We start from the raw sequence: 17,971 nt of genomic DNA on the forward strand, positions 1-17,971 counted from the left end.
TTTCATCTAAAAAAAATAAAGAATTATTGCATACACATTATCATAATATTAATATGATGACCATAATTACCAGATTCACATCTCAATCAATCAATTTCCAAACATAAGCATATGATACTTCTTATCATACCATCTATAATCCAATCAAATCAAACACATGGCCATTTGTCTTCCGATCTTCAATTTGCATATTTCTAAGTGTATTTCGTATAAACCCGACTTATCTCGTTGGCCACACACACTCACATCACCAAATTGCCTGTCCTTCTTCCTTAATTACTCGCCCCCATGTGCTCCTAACTCCCTAAATTCTCTTCATTTTCTTCGGTCTGACCTCTGTTAGTAATCATGACTCTCTACAATAGTATGATAGTGTTTACTTTGAGTAGAACCTCTTATAAATTTATTATAAACCCCTTATCTTAATTAGCCGATGTGAAACTCCTTTCTCAACAATTCTCAATGTTTCTGCTCGAATTCTACCTCCCCGTTCTTCTCTCTCTCGAAAGGGAGAGGTGTGCGGTGGTGGGGACGGGGAGGTTTATAAGAGAAAAAGAAGATAGACAGGTAGAAACATGTGAGGGTTGGAACAAAGACATGCACATTTAAGGCTTCTGCCCTCTCACCAGAAGACCATCCCCCTAAACCCTTTCTCAATTCTCTCTCTCTCTTGGCTCCACCACACAATTTAGAATCTATCGGTTATTTTGAAATTTTATTAGTCTAACTCGTTCAAACATTGCTCGTGCAAAAAGCTAGTTTCAAATATTGGTAAGTTACACGAATTCAAACGACTCTATATTAGTTATAAATGTCAGTACGAATATATACACGCCATTAAGTTATCTAAATCATTGTCTTCCATTCGACTTCCTCTCAAAATTTTAAAATGAGTTGGTTAGAGAGAGGTCTCCTCTCCAATCGAGAGATCCACGTCTTGGTTGACACAATCCACCCCTTAAGGCTCACGTCTTCGTTGACACATTGCCCAGTGTCTAGTTCTATATCATTTATAACAACCTAAACTCATTGCTATCTCTCTACCTTTTTGGGTTTTCTCTTTCGTGTTTTCCCCTAAGGTTTGCGTCTGTTAAGTAAAGGTTTCTACACCCTTACGAGGAATGTTTCGTTCTCTCCTACTAGTTTCTAGGTTTAAACCATTTTTAGGGCCGGCAAGAAAGTGGGCCTAATAGTGTATGGGCTTATTAGGCACCCATAACATAATATGATTTAAATGGTTGGAATATGAATTGTAATCTAATGTTGATTTGTTGTATGCAATTGAATGGAAGCAGCAGATAAAGAAAGAGTTCACACAATGATGGCCTCCGAATTCCAAGAAATTAAAGAAGAATACACACAACGCTCTTGTTGCGTATGCATTTTCTTCATACCCATCAAACCCATATAAAAGGCCATGCCCCATCTTGGCTTTCAAACACACACACACATACACACACACCACCACTACAAATGGCCTTCTCTAAATCCAAGTTCCTCACTCTCTTTATGCTCTTCTCCACCCTTCACCTTGCCTTCCCCAATCAAGAACCTCTCCACGTCCCCATTGCCCAGAGTGACATCGTCGGCCATCTTCTGCCTTACGCGCAGGACTGCTGCAATTTCGACCACACCGGGAATTGCGGCGGCGGTGTCGGTGTCGGTGTCGGTGGCGGTGGCGGCGGTGGCGACTACAACAACCCTCCTTGTGTGCAAAATGGAGGTGGGTGTATGCAGAATCCAGGCAACCGATGCTGCAGTGGCTCGGGGTGCCAGGGTTCGTCGAGCCAATGGATGGGACCGTGCCCGTCTTGTGGCTGTGTGAGAAGCAATGTGAAGGTTGAGGGGCAGGTTGAGGCTGATCACATCAGCAGTGAACCAATTAAGACATGAAGCTGAAGCTGAAGCTGAGTGAGGGAGTAGGATCATGTTCTTCATGTTCTTCATGTCCAACAACATTACTCCCATTAGTCAATAATAATGTCAAAGCTTGCAAATAAAAAGCTTCATGAATTCATGTTCTTCTTCTTCTTATTATTATGATACCAACTTCAATTTCAATGCACAACTTTCCACTACGTATCCAACTTGATCATTCACATTGCTTATATACTCTTAATTTTTATTTCATTTCAAAATGTCCACACGTGGTAGAAGTCCTTGGGAACATGGAATTCAAATACCCATTTAATGATGATGAAGATGTGTGATATAACAATGGTAAGGGGCCACTCAATTGCATCATAAGATGAGTTGCTATTGAGCTGTTGATGTGGACCTCCAATTAAGTTTTCATTAGTATCTACCAACTTTCATGTAACTTTATTTTCTTCACTAACATCCCAATTCTATAATCATCCGAGGACGTAACAACTCAAGTTCATGAACATGAAATCTCACAATTTACTCTTTGGAGCTAGCATCACCACACAGGATTTGATTCTTAATATCATTTGTAACAACTCAAGTCTACCTCTAGTAGATAGTGCTTGTTTTAATCCGTTACGCATCGTTGTCATTTTCACGATTTTAAAATACGTCTAGTAAAGAGAGGTTTTCACACTCTTATAAAAATGTTTTGTTACTCTTTTCGGTTAATGTGAGATCTAATAAAGGGAGAACTAAACATTTTTTTTTATAAGGATGTGAAAACCTCTCCTTAGCAGACATGTTTTAAAACCGTGAGACTGATAACAATGCGTAATGGACTAGAATGGTCAATATCTACTAACGGTAGACTTTGACCGTTACAAATAGTATAGGTAGTCAACCAATGGTGTGCAAGCTAGACATTGATCCCAAAATTAAGGTTTCATGCGTTTTAAAATTGCAAGGCTAACGAAATAAGTAAGGGGCCAAAACGAGAAAAAAAAAAATGGGAGAAAAATGTAAAATTGATGGAATCATAATAAGTGGGACCAAGATAAGATTGTAGCATCACATGCAAATGCGGTAGGAAACTGAAAGGCATATGGATGACATGTTTGGTGAAATCAGTGGAAGCGATGTAAGGTTTGTCCATTGAGATTAGAGGTGAGGTGAGAGACATTTGGGTTCATCGACCTGCCTGCACCACGCCGTCGGCAGCCAACGTATGGCCGCAACAATCAAAATCCTTCACCTACTGGGCCCTCTCGATTCCCTGTCGTCTTCTTCTTCTTTCTTCTTCTTCTTCAGTTCTCTCTGTTTCTCTCTCTCTCTCTCTCTCTCTCTCTCTCTCTCCGCCATGGCCTTTCTCATTCTCCTTTTCCTCTCCGCCTTCACTCATTCCGCCACTGCCACTCTCTCCGCCGACTACTACCGCAATTCCTGTCCTGCATTCTCTCAGATCATCCGCGACACCGTCACCAACAAGCAAATCACCAACCCGACCACCGCTGCCGCCACCCTCCGCCTCTTCTTCCACGACTGTCTCCCCAACGGCTGCGATGCCTCCATCCTCATCTCCTCCACCCCTTTCAACTCCGCCGAGCGCGACGCTGACATCAACCTCTCCCTGCCCGGAGACGCCTTCGACGTCGTCGTCCGAGCCAAAACCGCCCTCGAACTCTCCTGCCCCAACACCGTCTCCTGTGCTGACATTCTAGCCACCGCCACTCGCGACCTCCTCACTATGGTCGGCGGCCCGTACTACACCGTCTTTCTCGGCCGAAAAGACGCGAAAATTTCCAGAGCCGCCGCCATTGAAGGCACTCTCCCCAGACCCTCCATGAGTGTCTCTGAGATCATTGGAATGTTCGGCTCCAGAGGATTTTCCGTTCAGGAAATGGTGGCGTTAAGCGGCGCTCATTCGATTGGCTTCTCGCATTGCAAGGAGTTCACGTCTGGGATCTTCAATTACAGCAAATCGCCGCCCTACGACAGCCATTATAACCCTAGATTCGCATTAGGGTTACAGAGAGCTTGCGCTGATTACCAGAAGAATCCGACTCTGTCCGTTTTCAACGACATTATGACGCCGAACAAATTCGACAACATGTATTTCAAGAATTTGCAGAAGGGGTTAGGGGTTCTGAAATCCGACGGCGGATTTTACAGCGATTCAAGAACACGGCCGTGGGTGGAGAAATACGCTGCAGATGAGAGAGCCTTCTTCGAGGCGTTTTCTCGAGCAATGGTGAAGCTCGGTGGCTATGGCGTCAAAGTGGGAAACCAAGGAGAAATTAGACGCAGGTGCGATGCCTTTAACTGATCTGAATTCGTGTTTCATTCCAATTTCGATTCTATACCCCTCTTTTTGATTGTTTATGATCGATTATTATAAGATCCAAAGTAAAGTGAAGATATCGCCATTGTTCTGTTCCTTGTTCATCAAAATCATGAATGAATCTTACGAGCATTGAACTGAAATGAAATAAACAAACCCACAGATCATAATTTTAAGAAATGGAGTTCTTCAGACTCTAATGAACCAGAATGCTTTCACTTGGCATCTTCACCGGGAAGAAACAAAAAAGGAACCAAGTGAAGAAGAACAAGAAGAAAAAGGTTTATTTTCACTAATATTCACAACCCAAAATGATTTTTTAAAAAAATCCAACCTGTACAAATTCAGAACTCCGACGAGTTGGCGGAGGACCTATCCATTCCGGCGACCAGTCGACACCGAGTTTGGCTGCTGCTGGAAGAACCCGAGTCTAGCAGTTCCTCCCAATTCACATTCCCAGCTTCTTCCTCTCTGACTTTCATGGACTCCATCATCCTCTTCACCTTCTCTTGTAATCTCTCACTTCCGTTTTCCTCCACCGCCATGAAAACCTCCATTGCTCCGGCGGTTTTGGCCAGACCTTTGAACCGCAAATTACTGTAACTCAGTTCTAACAGAACCGCCACGCAACTCTCCCGTGTCGACTCGGAGTCCAACTCGTTCTCTCTTAACATCCCCACTAAACATTCCACCGCGCCGGAGTTCAACAATGCCGCACGACCCTCGAAACACGCTGCTAAATTACACAATATAAGAAAAATCCGGCCGACCATGAGGCCGGATTTCACCATCCCGAGAAAAACCGGCACCGACCCAAGTTTCACTAGCTTCGAACGGTTGCTCTGAACTTGCGATAAGTGGTACAGAGCAAGAGCCGAGTCGTGTCGGGTCTGCTCCGAGTGGGATACCAACAGCCGTATCAATGATGGCAGAGCACCCAATACGCCGATCGCCGTCTTGTTGTCGTCGTGGAGAGCTAAGCTGAAAATGGCACCGGCGGCATGTTCCTGAACCTCCGGGGAACCCGTTTTAAGAATATCGATCAAATTGGGGAGAAATCCGGACCGTACGATCTTGACCTTGTTCATATTCTCTAAGGACAGATTCACCAGTGCTGCAACTGAATTCACCTGAATGCTGCTGTACCTTGAGACGATAAGAGACCGAAGAGCAGAGAGAATCAAAGGGGAACAGAGATAAAGCCTAGTGTCCTCTCGAATTCTCGTGATTTTTCTCAGCGTAACCACACCCTCTTCGATCTCAGTAACCTGAGGGCTTTTAAGCTTCGCAAGGATCTCTTCTTCTTCAGTGGAGTTCAGAGTAGAGATCTCACTTTCAGAGGAAGAACTCGGTCGAGTCGCGAGAGGAAGGGGCAGACTCGGAACGGCGGCGACAGATTGATCGGAGCTCGAGTAGAAATGAGATTCCCGACGAGTTACATCGGTGGCGGAGTGGTTGAATCGAACCACAGGATTCTCTGCAACCCCTTGAATCAATTCGTCATCGCTTTTCCTGTGGTCTGCCATGAACTTACCAACGAGCTTTTCGGCGGAGGAGAAATCGAGTGGTTTTGGGGGTTCAGAGGAGGAGTTTCTACACCAGTTGAAAATGGTGGATTTCAGAGCCAGATTCGGGATTACAGAGGTGAAATCCGGCTTCGAACCATCTAACAAAGTCGGCTTGAAGCCTAAATCTTTACAAACTTGAACACAGGCGGCCTCGAATGTGTGGCCAGAGGAGACAATTACAGGGTCCGCCATTAAAGACCCCGAAATGGGACAGAGCAATTCTTTGGGTATTTCCTTCAATTGGGGGTTGGACGAAAATGGGGAAGAAGACGATCGACTGAAGATCCGCCATTTCCGTGTGGGACTACTGGTTACCTCTGAAACTGCAACCGATGGAGAATTTTTCTCGAAAGCCCAAATAGGTTGAGTATGTCTATGGACCATAAACTTCATCAAACCCTCCTGAAACTCCATTTCCGATTCTCAGCTTCAGACTTCCAGTCTCTCTACAAAACCCTTTCAACGAACGCAAAGAAGATAGCCTCTGTGACTCGTCAATGAAACAGCTACATGAATTGATCCTGAAGCTCCATGAATTCTGTGGGTAACTGAACAGCGGCTGAGTTTTGGTGAAGTTAACAAATAACTAATCGTTGTTCTAAACTAATAAAAATAAATAGGTAAGAGAAAACCCATTAAAAAGTTCATTTCTGTTCCACTAACATTATTCGAGTTATAACAACTTGCAAAGCAAAGACATTTAAATTTCTAAAATCTTTTTTTTTTCTACTCACCTAAGAAATTTAGAAAAGCCCTCATATTTATGCTACAATCTTCCAATAAAATGATAAATTGATTAAATATCAGTTGACAGTCAATTCAAACTGTAAAGAAAGATCAAGAACATTGGCCACATTACTCTTCTCTTTCTAACCTTAATTCAGATCTCAATTATGTTTTTTTAACTTTACAAAAAGGGTTCTTTTGTGCACAAAGTGGCAGATGACTTTTTCTCGACTGTTTCCTAAGTTAGTACCATATGAGATGTGTTTGGCCCTCCCTTTAGATTCCAAACAGAAGCCTATCCTTGGTTATTAATGAAAACAACCATATAAAGTTCAAATAAAAATTCCAACTAAAGTGGTGCAACAAAATATAATCTTTAAACCATATTGGCCCACTAAATCCTGTAATAAACCGACCTTAGGAAAGGTAGTTTTCCTAGAGATACAATGAGAGAACTTGACAGTGCAATTAACCAGGAACTCAATTTTTTTATGGTACGAGATTAAATAAGTGGGTAAAGGGTAGTACCTTTTGACTCTTTACTGCTTTCCATTCTTCTGTAAGCCAAAGAAATTAGTCCACATGTTACCACTCCGCTCTACTTTCACTTCTCTCTAAGCAATAAACAAAACAATCCATTTGGCTTTATTCTCAATGGACTTTCAAGGAGGCATGGATGTAAAGTGTAAAAGCAGACTATTTAAAGTAACTGATAGACTTTCAAAGAGCACTCTATCATTGTCATCGAGGAATCCGATGCTCTAATTCCAGTAAGGTCCAACATCACTTTTTGAACAAATTGAAAGAATAAACACAGATCAAGTTCACATTAAGATAGGAGAGAGGAGAAAACCTTCACTGGCTACCCATGTTCCTTTCGTATAGAAAATTCCCCTGTTTTCTTCAGATGAAAACAGAAGCAGCCACGAAAGATCATCACCAGAAACGTACACTACATGTGGTCGATCTTCTTGATCTCCTCTTATTCAGATGTTAATAAGAAAATAGTACCAAGTGAAGCAAACAAGCAAAGATATATGAAGTACCTTTTAGCGACTGGTGTGGCCAGTCACAATTCCTTCTTCCACAATGCTCTAGTTTGTAGCATGAGTAGCATCAGCAGAGTCATACTGAAGCTTCTCGGTCTGTTCTACTACCTGGCATGTGAGAGAACGCAGAAACACAACAAGTCTCATCTCACGGTTCAAGCGTATCTGTGTAATTCAAGACGTGATGAGTTTCAAAGATTTGTCATCTAGTTGTGTTTTATGAAATTCTAATCTAATGAGACCTAATGAATTGGGAATTGATTTATTCCATTCTCAATACCTAATGAATAGGGTATTCAATGACTCCACTCTCAATAAGTAAATTGTTAAAAGTTCTATCCACGCATGCCAAGAACAGCACTAGTAAGGCAGAGGTCAATGAATGCACTATACACAATTGATTCTGCTGCTTAAATTTATCCTCAAAATGTTCATACATACAGATAAAAACATCCCCAAAGAGGGCTCTAATTTACAAAAGGAATACACCCGTAAATATTTCAGACGATAAGACATAAGTGATCCAGAACTCTACGCTCGTCCAATTGAGAATGGTGGTGGCGGCCGCTGCTTAGAACGGGGCAACAGGGCAAGAAGAATCTTTTTCCTTGGTCCCTGTTAAATAGAAGTATCAAGTGAGGGTTCAAATTAAATTTCCAATGCATACAACAAGCTTGGATGATATTGAAGTTCCAAGTGAAATCATTAAACTAGACTAGTTAGGAGGCAACTACCACGTACACTGGTATAGAGTACTTTTATCAAATGATTTCATAGTGCATATGACACATTCTTCTTTGGCAGTACTAATAATCAGATAAATGATAAATGATAACAATTACATAAACAATATAACATAGAAACCAAGACACTTCAGACTATGGTAGTATTATTGACCCTATCAGTATCCTTTAGGAGAATTCGTTTAAGGTTTTTATGGAAAAACAACATCTAAAAATAAGATGAATTTGGTGGTACATAGATAGAAATCTTCAATAATACTGCATTAGTTGAATGGATCTTTGCTTAGGATTTCATATCTTCGTTATTGTATTAACAAATTAGTAAAAGAAAGTAAAATAAAGCAATATAGTAAACCAATATAGTATGAACAGAAGTTTCAGAGTTGATAAATTAGTAATATATAAGACCTTTAACTACTTAAGTAAAATAATTAATAAGCTGATTTTTTTTTTTTTTTTTTGAGAAAATTCAAACCTCACCTCTGTTGAGAGCATATATTTTAACTAATTGAGATGTAATCAATTCAAGTATAATAAAATGGTTGCTTCATTTTATAATTGAACCGTATTATGTTCAATGAAATAAGTTAGTTAATTTATCAGTTAACTAAAATGACGTAAGACAAATTAGTAATTAGGCAGTTAGGCAAGCACGCCACACAGGACTAAAAGTTGGAAAGCAAAAAAATGTTTTTTCAATTAGAGTTTGACAATCGTTGAAGGCCAGGGAAATGGAATTACCATTGGTATCCCCAACTCTTTAAGATCCTTGTCTCCCATCTGTCTCAAAGCTGTCATATCAATCTGCAAGATACAATTTAGAAGAAGAATCTAAGTCCAAATACAAGCATTTAAAAGTCCATAGACAAGCATAAGGAACACCATACATAACGTTCACATGGTAAAAGAAACCCAGTTGTTGTATGCTACAGAATCTACGTTCTACATCTTATAACGTTTTTTTTTTTTTTTAATCAGATACAAACTTCTGATCAATTAATGAAAAAGAACTTTTAACTTTCAAGAAAATACATACATTCGGCAATACTGAAAAACAATATACAAGCAGAGATGACTTACTTCTTCTGCTTGAAAATGAATGGAATATTTCCCCAAACCAAGTGAATTCAACAAGCCAGCAACAGAAAGAGAACCCTCCCCCTGTAAACAATCATTAACAAGGCTTATCAACAAAAGGCTCAATCCGGCATCAAAGATGAGCTAATCTATAAGATTGTAGAACTTAATGAATTGAGTTGGTACATTAAATTAGGCCGATAAGCAAAACGGTCAAAGGGTATACCATTGTGGAACTTCTCTGCATGCTGCCACTTATTGGTGGGATATCCTTAACTCCCTTGCCAGATACAGGGAGGGCGGCTTTCATTTTCCCAGGTGCAGAGTCTACAGACCTATAACTGTCAGCAACGCTGTTTTCGAAAAACCATTCACCTCTTGAACGATCAGCTTCCATCATAAATGAGGTTCTCCTAAACTCATCATTGTATCTAGGTGGTGAAAGCCCCATGGACCTTTTCATGATCCCATCTGGGGATCTAACTCTCAATCTATCAACATATGAAACAGCACTTTTCCTCTGCGACTGCTCTAGGTATAGATCATCGGCACTTTCTCCAGCATGTGGTCGCCTTATAAGATTGCTCCCTCGAAATTCATGCCTACCATGTAATACATCTCCACTAGTTGAGGCCAGCGAATTTTTTGATAATTGATGGTGTAAGCTCATCCTCCGGTGTTCTTCTCCACTACCAAATTTCTTGGATTGATTTTTGCGCATAAGTTTCAAGCGAAGATCATTTTGACCAACTCTGTAGGCTTTATTCAAATAAGAACAGAAGTAATCATGAGATCAAAGAAAACCAATACGTGTAGAAAAACATACAATAATATAAGCAGAAAATTTGCCAGTACCGTCTTTTCTTTCACCATTTGAACTCCAGGGAAAGCCATCTCCACGTTGCCTGCAAAGAGAATACTCAACTAAGGCATGCAAAATTCAGAATATATACTAGTTCAAAATTCGTAGATAAAATGAGGAGATTCATAAAGAATACAAATCCACAAAGTAATCATTGTATGAAAAATCAAAACTCCAACGACACAAAATATACTTCATAAAAAGGAACGTTATTATCTCTACAGCAGCACTTAAATTAGGGAGGTCTCAAGAGCATGAAATCAAATTAACTGAAAGAAACAAGTGGCCAACAATTCGTTCAATTTTTCAAGTTAAAGTACACCATAAATGCAAGAAGAACCAACAAGGTGAAAGCTGAGAACAACTGAAAAAATACAGACTTACCGGAGATTTGGGCTACGAAGAAAATAAAAGAAAAGGAAGAATGCGCGGATAGGTATATGCTAGTAATAGTCAATACAGAAGTAGAGCAAAAGAAAGCAAACCTCTTATTCGTGGACGAAAACAAATCTTCAGCATTATCAGCTGATCTCTCAAGATACCGTTTTCTTCTTGGCTCTGATCCAGAATCAATGTTCGATTGTGCGAAGTCTGAGGCTATACCTCCTCTCTTTATCACCTGAAAACGATGCGATCACAAAAAGAAAAGCTCAGTAAGTGCAAGAATCATCGATGACATAACTGGTACAAGAAAACTAAAGGAAAACTCGAAAAATCTCTGCCTTTCCTATTTACTTTTTAAAAAGACGCTTGAACAAACTAAATGCGATTACCTGACCAGAGCGCCCGAGAGTGATGGTGACTTGGGGCCTCGACATCTCCGAGAAACGAGCGCAGTAGACCTCTGAGGGATCAACCTATCTAGCTAATTAAAACAAAGAGGGATGGAACAGAATGAAAGGTAGAATTGCAGAAGTGCAACGAAACCCTAGAATAAGAATCAAGCTGTTGTCAGGAATTGGGAAAGGAATGAAGAAGACGATGATGTTGAGGGGCGCGCGCTAACGGTTCGGGGCAATTGTTGAGCCAATTGGCGGAGTCAGTGTGGGCTGGGCTACAACGCCAGGGCACCCGAAATCGAAAATCGTAAAAGACCGAAATTTCGCATTTATATGAATAGTTTCTTAAGGAAATTACAAAAATATTTTTAATTATTCATAAAACAATATTACTATACTCAAAATTTCATATTAGTTTGTATTTATTATTTTTCTTCAACAATAATCAAATCAGAATTAAAATCTATTTAGTTTTAGGAGGTACTAATAGATATTATCATTAGAATTAAATTTACAATTTAACAATTAAAATATTTTCAAATATACATTTGTAAATTTACTCCACATTGCTACAAACTCCATTGACTGAATTAATTTTATTTCATGCCCTAAAATAAGATATTGCGACCTATGCCAAAGTTCTTGTATTGGGATGAAAATTAGAGCCTCCTAAACTTATTCGTACATATTTTCTTTTTTTTTTTTACAATTCATTGACTAAATTATAAAAGAAAAAAAAAAAGGCTTATTTTTAGTTTTTAAAACTTAAACTAAGGATTTAGAAAATAAAAAATAAATGCAAAATCCTATATTGTTCAAACCTCAAAATTACTTGGGTGGAAAATCGAACTTAAGAACCGAAAATTCAAGAAATTGGGAATTTACATTATGCTCACAATAGAATGGGAATAGCAACATCTTTATTGATTATAATTATTATTACTTTTCCAATCTCGAAAGTAAAAGGAAAAAGTATGGAGTATGCAAATTCAAACCTCTAACCCGAAAAGGAATACCTATCCATATAGGGTTCTTTCTTCTAACTCATATTTTTCACCACTAACAACTCCAGCATTGGATCCTCTCCCAAAACACCCATCCATGTATGGTTCTAGCCAAACTAAGCCAAACCAAATATTGTTGGGTCAAAACTTACATGTTACAAATACCATGGAAAAGAAATGTGATCATTTGTCAGTGGCAGATATGGCACAACAATTCATGATCTCATCAGCATGTAGTGTTACATACATAATTATACTTGTATATTTCCACCCCTTTCAATCATCATAGCACAGTTTGAAGTACTGTGAATGAAATTAACAAGTGGAAATTGAAGGTTACATGTTTGCTGTTGTTGCCTTGATATCTTCCATGGTGATCACCTACAGAAAAGAGGAATCAGAAATCCAACGAGAGCAGGAAAAAATTATTCACAACAGAAACAATGGATAGTTGCAACATATGCAAAGTAAATAGCCATAATATTTGCAGTTTAGCTTAATATTCAATTTTTTCCGGCTAAAAGATCTTGTGATAATTCCCAACTTCACATTTAGCATAGTGTTCAAGGAGTGGAGCTAGTTAATGAAATTAATAAGAAAATTCAGTTGCACTCTGGAGTGGTAATAGTGTCTAACAATAAATCATACACCTTCCGGTAAATTGAATTGTCAATTCAGTCTGTAGTCATTACATTGAGATTCTTTCCATGAATTAGAAGTATCAGTATAATCTTTCAGATCAAGAGTAACTGATAACAATTACCTGGTCGTTGCCTGCAAAGTCGTTCTCAGGAGTTAGGAAAAGCATGCAGTGACACTCTTTCCTGCCAAGAAAAAATTAATTTTCAGACCAGATGTGCCTGATATGGAATAAAATGAGTAACAGCGTCCTATCATCTACATTTCCTTGCTTCCTGAAACATTCCAATATCCAAGGGCTGGCTTTGAAAGTCAGCCTGTTATTACCATATTCCTGGTATCGAATATAACACAAAAACAACCTTACTCGCTAGAGTGAACAGCTTGGTTATGTGTGACTAATCGACTACAAATTTAGTTTACCAGATGACCATGGGAAATAGTTCTAACAAAGTCAGTTTATGAAAGATTTAAACCCTGCTCTTCATCCGCGAAAAATCAGTATAGGGCTCAGGGTATTTACTTCCAAGTTTAATAACCTAGTACTGTAAGTCTCAACACCCATCATCTTAAGAAACAAATTAAGATGGATAGCCATAATCTCCCACCCCTTCTCTTTTCCTTCCTCTTTCATAAGAATAAAGACTTATAAAGCTGAATCATCCTAATGCAGATCATTCAGTCAGTCAATAAATCAAGTGAGAAACGTTTTATGAGTATAATGCAGACAGGCAGGTGTATAGTTTCATGAATTCCAGATCGCAAAAAAGAAACTTCCCGATGATATAAGTGCATGTTTTACCTTTCTCTCATTGGAACACATGGACAATTCCAAAAACCTTGTGCAACCTCAGCAGCTTTGTCGTCATAATGCCTGAAAAAAAATAACCGAACTATTTAACTCTGCATTAAAGATAGTTTGAACTACCCTTAGTTCCAGAAAATATTACAGGATTTCTACAAAGCATTATAAACACTGACCGACAGGGACAGAGTGGTGCACCCAATGTATCTTTGTGATCTGCCAGTCCCTGTTTAGATCTAATATGAGCTTCTCTTACACTAGTTACAGATCAACGGCATTCAATCAATTTCATCTAATGTCGATACAACTGTACCCATAAACATAACGGAGACTAAATACAAAGATCCATTAGTACAGGTTCATCGAGTTAGACTTCTGGAACTTATGCAATCAACTTGCCACAGTAAAACTAAACTCTTCCATCATGAACTTTATCAGCAATGTCAAGAAAAAATATTTCCAAAGAATATAGGTAATCAAATTTCATGAACGTTGTCGTCTACCTGCGGGAGCACAGACGAAGTTTCTTCTCCTCTATTGCTTCACTAACTAATAAATAATTGCTCAATTTGAGAATGAGTAACTAGAAAACCTATCAATTCCTTGCGTGCAATCAATGAGATGTTCCATAAAGGTCAACAGATAAAACACAATCATGTAAGCCACTCAAACAACTTCATGACTACAGAATTAAGACAGAAAAATGAAAATTCCATTTATAAGTAACGGAAATAACACCACAAGAAAATCTCAGAAAATAACCTTGATTACAACAGCAGTAACCCCCTTGTCCACACAGAAATACGTTCCTGACTTGCGAGCATACTGCTCCGAGAATTTCCTCATTATTTCGACCGACTTGTCGGACGGTTCCCCTGAAGTAACAACAAAATTACATTCGAATGATCTATATCCAAAAGCGGTAGACAGGAACAATAACAAGAAGAACAACTTTGTGGTTGGACATCTAAATGAATCCACAGAGAAGGATACAGCAAACAAAAATTGGCGCTAGAATGTCGAGATTTGAAAAGATAAATTCCAAACAACAGTAAAACAAGATTTAGAATCAGTTTAAAAAACCGGCTATAATTACCTTGAGCTCGAACGACATGGCTGTGACGGGAACGTCCGGTGGAAGAACCGGAGAGTGGAACGGCGATATTGAACGACGAAGCTTGTAGAATCATTAGGACAAAGCAACGGAAAACGAGGAAGAGAAGAAATCTGTAAATTGGGAGGAGGAAGAAGAAGGATAATCTGTGGATTTGTTCATAGTTATTTCTTTTTGTTGTTAAATATTGTGGGAGTTAAAGGGCTTATAATTGCAATTAATTTTCTGAAACGAAGATAATTGAATTTAATAGAAAATTTTGGGAGGACGCCATTCCACGCATCCCAAATATCAGGGAGCGAGCTCTACGAACCACTCGGTTCGGATTTGATATGATTCCGGGCCTTGGGCCCATGACAAACCCGTCCATGTCATCGGCCCAATTATAATTTATTTTTTTTATTTTTTTTATAATTCTATCTTCGAATTTGAAATCAATGCAACAAAAAAAAAAAAAAAAAAAAAGGGTTAAAATTAAAAAATTAAAAATAAATAATTAGGTTCAAATATCATTATGATGCAAACTTTATTTTATATTTTAATTATTGTAGTTTCACATATTTCAATTAAGTCATGGTACATTTAATAAATATAAAAATTAGTTTTATGGCTAATTTATTGAATGCATGTTTTTAAAATGATCAAATTATCAAAGCATTTTAAATTATGTATTAGTCGTAGTAGTCAGTAATTCGAGTCTCTAGCAAAGTGAAATCGTTATTATTTTATTCTTACGCTATGATAAAACCTCACCCTATAATTTAATAAAATCTTCGTAAATTTATAAATTTTATTTTTTTCAAAACATGGAAACCCTACCTATAAACTAAAACCACGAGAGTAAATGCTCATAACGACCTATGATTGATAAATTATAAAAATGTTTTTAAAATTGTATTGAATAGTAGAGCATAGTTTAGCAACCGACCTAAAACATTTATTGTCGCTGATACCTTTAATCTATTTATCTTTCATTGGAGTATGAAAAATGAAATTGTATATATATATTTAGTTTTTGTGAGATCCTACCTACCAATAGTTATATGAGTAGTTGTTGTTACTCTCTTGCTTGCATATATAACGTCTTTTTTAAAATCTCTCTCTGCCCTCGTTTTCTAAAACTTCCTTAAATCGAGGCCAGAAGTTCGAGCATACGTCGCTTAACCGTAGGCGACGTAAGAACGAATTGGCTTAGCTCACTCGTCGTTAGAAAGTGACTGCCGCACAATCGCAAGTCTGCTGCCATCAAGAGTGCAATTGTGACTAGTGGTATCTAGAGATACGAACGAGTGGCAACAAGGATGCTGACTTCGAAAGTAGGTGGTTTGTAAGATCCTATGTCAGTTGAAGAGAGGAACGAAACATTTTAAAAACTATAAAAAGAAAGCCAAAAAAAAAAAAATCACAAAAATGACAATATGTACTAGCGGTGAATTTGGGATTGAGACAATATTTACTATTTTGTTCTCATCAAACACAAAAAATGATATCAATATCTCCATGAATTTATGTCCACAAGATCTTAGATATAATTATAGTATCATGAAATGTTATCGAACATAGAATCACAAGACAATGCCAGGCTTTCGAATTATTTAATTTAATTATTTAATTTTGATGTACGCATATAGTAACTCAACCTTAGCTTTGTTTTTCTCCTTCATGCAATTTTCTTTCAAAAGCGCCCCCAACTCCAACCCATATTCTTCACACACCCATCTTAGTTTGTCTCTATCTTGTCGTGAACATGGATTTGAGATCATGTCTCCAAGTGATGTTCATACTTGTCGCCGCCATAGCACCTCACGCCATCATGGCGCGCCATCTTCACATCCACAAGTTGTCTTCGTCTATATTTCCCCAACATCTTGTGGGAAGTGGGAAGGGCCACAACATAGAAGGAATCCACAACGTCAGAGCCTTCCTCCAACGTTATGGTTACTTGAGCACAAATGTGGAGACCAAAGGCAACGTCTTTGATGACAACTTGGAGTTTGCCATTAAGTCATACCAAAAATTCTTCAACCTCAACGTGAGTGGCATTTTGGATGCGGAGACTTTGGAGCTAATGTCACAGCCTCGATGTGGAGTTCCCGACGTGTTCATCAACGAGACGGGCGGAGACGGGAATGGGGACAGGGATCACCCCATAGGACTTCATTACAGTTTTTTCAACGATTTGAAACCGAAATGGTCGGCGTCCAAATACAATCTGAAATACACATTTCTTGGGAGTTTTCCGGAACAGTACAAGAATACAGTGATTCAAGCCATGATCAGCTGGAGTTTTAACAGTGTGTTTGCATTCTCAGAAGGTAGTACGGACAACACAGATGTTAGAATAAGCTTTGAAGTAGGAGACCATGGAGATGGGTCTCCTTTCAAGGACAAAAATGGAGCATTGGCGCATGCTTTTGCGCCTGAAGATGGGAGACTTCACTTCAATGCGCAGCATGCTTGGGCGGATGGAGCTTATCCTGATAAGTTTGACGTGGGGAGTGTGGCATTGCATGAGCTTGGACATATTCTTGGGCTGGGCCACAGCGACATTAGAGACGCCGTCATGTGGCCATCTATGCCTCCTAATTTGAAGAAGGAGCTAAGCAGCGATGATGTTAGTGGAATCTCGGCTTTGTATGATGGAGTTGAGGAAGACTAGCACAACAGTTTGGAGATTCATTTGTTTCTTGTTTTCACCTTTAACACAATTGGAACAAGTTGCTATGCTATCTTATGCTGCAATTCTACAGAAATAAAGCTTAATATAAGAGATTGCTTGTTTTGTTATTGATGCAACCATTAATCTTTTTACTTTTTATACATCATTTCTCACTCAATACTTACTAAATCCCATGGTTGGTAGGCATGGGCCAGCTCTCCCCCATGGTCAACGAATGGGGTACCGTCACCATGGTCACGTCCTTCACAACGTACAGTGTGATCGGATTGTGCATTGATGGGGGCTTGTAGAGATGTGTCTATGGGATGGGGGTGGAGACGAGGTCTCCATTCATACCTTCCGTTTCAATTTTCATTACTCTAAAATTTTCTATTTATTTTTGTACTATTGGTAGGGGATTCTCCGTGAAGATCGTCCTCATCTTCATTTAGCTAAAGAAAAATCTCTCATTTCCTCTTTCATTTTTCCATTTCAATATAAAGATGGTTTCCGCTAATTAAATAAACGTCCAGTTTTAGAGCTCCATTTTAAATGAATGATGTAGTGAAAGTTCATCATTTAAGAAATTAAGAAAGAGTATAAATTAATAGGTTAAATTAAATAAGTTTAAAAAATAGTCCTAAACTTTTATAAATTTTAATTAATACAACTTTGAACCATAAAAACGTGAGTATTTTGTTTAAAAAATATTCTTAAATTTTTTTAAAAAAATCGAGTA

At 38.6% G+C, this 17,971-nt stretch overlaps 5 protein-coding genes across 5 annotated transcripts; 2 read left to right on the top strand and 3 right to left on the bottom strand.

Annotated features, from left to right (window-relative positions):
• The first annotated feature begins 2,903 nt into the window (after window positions 1-2,903).
• Window positions 2,904-4,292, top strand: LOC111462615 (peroxidase 31-like). Its single transcript, XM_023106262.1, has one exon. The coding sequence runs from the start codon at window positions 3,095-3,097 to the stop codon at window positions 4,190-4,192; it is 1,098 nt and encodes a 365-aa protein (XP_022962030.1). The 5' UTR covers window positions 2,904-3,094; the 3' UTR covers window positions 4,193-4,292.
• Window positions 4,293-4,532: 240 nt separating this feature from the next.
• LOC111462609 (U-box domain-containing protein 40-like) lies at window positions 4,533-6,434 on the bottom strand. Its single transcript, XM_023106249.1, has one exon. The coding sequence runs from the start codon at window positions 6,187-6,189 to the stop codon at window positions 4,552-4,554; it is 1,638 nt and encodes a 545-aa protein (XP_022962017.1). The 5' UTR covers window positions 6,190-6,434; the 3' UTR covers window positions 4,533-4,551.
• Window positions 6,435-7,923: 1,489 nt separating this feature from the next.
• Window positions 7,924-11,311, bottom strand: LOC111462622. Its single transcript, XM_023106275.1, has 7 exons — window positions 11,006-11,311; window positions 10,718-10,851; window positions 10,226-10,275; window positions 9,597-10,129; window positions 9,374-9,454; window positions 9,035-9,097; window positions 7,924-8,165 (listed from the first exon to the last, which is right to left on the bottom strand). The coding sequence occupies exons 1-7, from the start codon at window positions 11,048-11,050 to the stop codon at window positions 8,082-8,084; spliced, it is 990 nt and encodes a 329-aa protein (XP_022962043.1). The 5' UTR covers window positions 11,051-11,311; the 3' UTR covers window positions 7,924-8,081.
• A 774-nt stretch (window positions 11,312-12,085) lies between these two features.
• On the bottom strand, window positions 12,086-14,772 carry LOC111431406 (ferredoxin-thioredoxin reductase catalytic chain, chloroplastic-like). Its single transcript, XM_023068034.1, has 6 exons — window positions 14,556-14,772; window positions 14,222-14,334; window positions 13,636-13,685; window positions 13,457-13,528; window positions 12,779-12,839; window positions 12,086-12,396 (listed from the first exon to the last, which is right to left on the bottom strand). Exons 1-6 carry the CDS (start codon window positions 14,647-14,649, stop codon window positions 12,352-12,354), a joined length of 435 nt encoding a protein of 144 aa, XP_022923802.1. The 5' UTR covers window positions 14,650-14,772; the 3' UTR covers window positions 12,086-12,351.
• Window positions 14,773-16,320: 1,548 nt separating this feature from the next.
• On the top strand, window positions 16,321-17,232 carry LOC111460787 (metalloendoproteinase 1-like). The gene has a single exon (XM_023104082.1). It carries the CDS (start codon window positions 16,321-16,323, stop codon window positions 17,230-17,232), a length of 912 nt encoding a protein of 303 aa, XP_022959850.1.
• Window positions 17,233-17,971: the final 739 nt, after the last annotated feature.

The sequence above is a fragment of the Cucurbita moschata genome, unplaced genomic scaffold (assembly GCF_002738365.1).
Source record: "Cucurbita moschata cultivar Rifu unplaced genomic scaffold, Cmos_1.0 Cmo_Scf00002, whole genome shotgun sequence".
NCBI classification, from domain to species: Eukaryota; Viridiplantae; Streptophyta; class Magnoliopsida; order Cucurbitales; family Cucurbitaceae; genus Cucurbita; species Cucurbita moschata.

Excerpts from the sequence above, each read along its gene's own strand:
- LOC111462609 (XM_023106249.1), bottom strand. The coding sequence starts at position 6,189 with ATGGAGTTTCAGGAGGGTTTGATGAAGTTTATGGTCCATAGACATACT.
- LOC111462622 (XM_023106275.1), bottom strand. The coding sequence starts at position 11,050 with ATGTCGAGGCCCCAAGTCACCATCACTCTCGGGCGCTCTGGTCAG. Across the intron at positions 10,852-11,005 it reads CTCTCGGGCGCTCTGGTCAG|GTGATAAAGAGAGGAGGTAT; the intron begins GTAATCGCATTT and ends CATCGTTTTCAG. Across the intron at positions 9,098-9,373 it reads TTCATTTTCAAGCAGAAGAA|ATTGATATGACAGCTTTGAG; the intron begins GTAAGTCATCTC and ends TGTATCTTGCAG.
- LOC111460787 (XM_023104082.1), top strand. The coding sequence starts at position 16,321 with ATGGATTTGAGATCATGTCTCCAAGTGATGTTCATACTTGTCGCCGCC.
- LOC111462615 (XM_023106262.1), top strand. The coding sequence starts at position 3,095 with ATGGCCGCAACAATCAAAATCCTTCACCTACTGGGCCCTCTCGATTCC.
- LOC111431406 (XM_023068034.1), bottom strand. The coding sequence starts at position 14,649 with ATGATTCTACAAGCTTCGTCGTTCAATATCGCCGTTCCACTCTCCGGT. Across the intron at positions 13,529-13,635 it reads GCACCACTCTGTCCCTGTCG|GCATTATGACGACAAAGCTG; the intron begins GTCAGTGTTTAT and ends ATTTTTTTTCAG. Across the intron at positions 12,840-13,456 it reads TGTGTTCCAATGAGAGAAAG|GAAAGAGTGTCACTGCATGC; the intron begins GTAAAACATGCA and ends TTTTCTTGGCAG.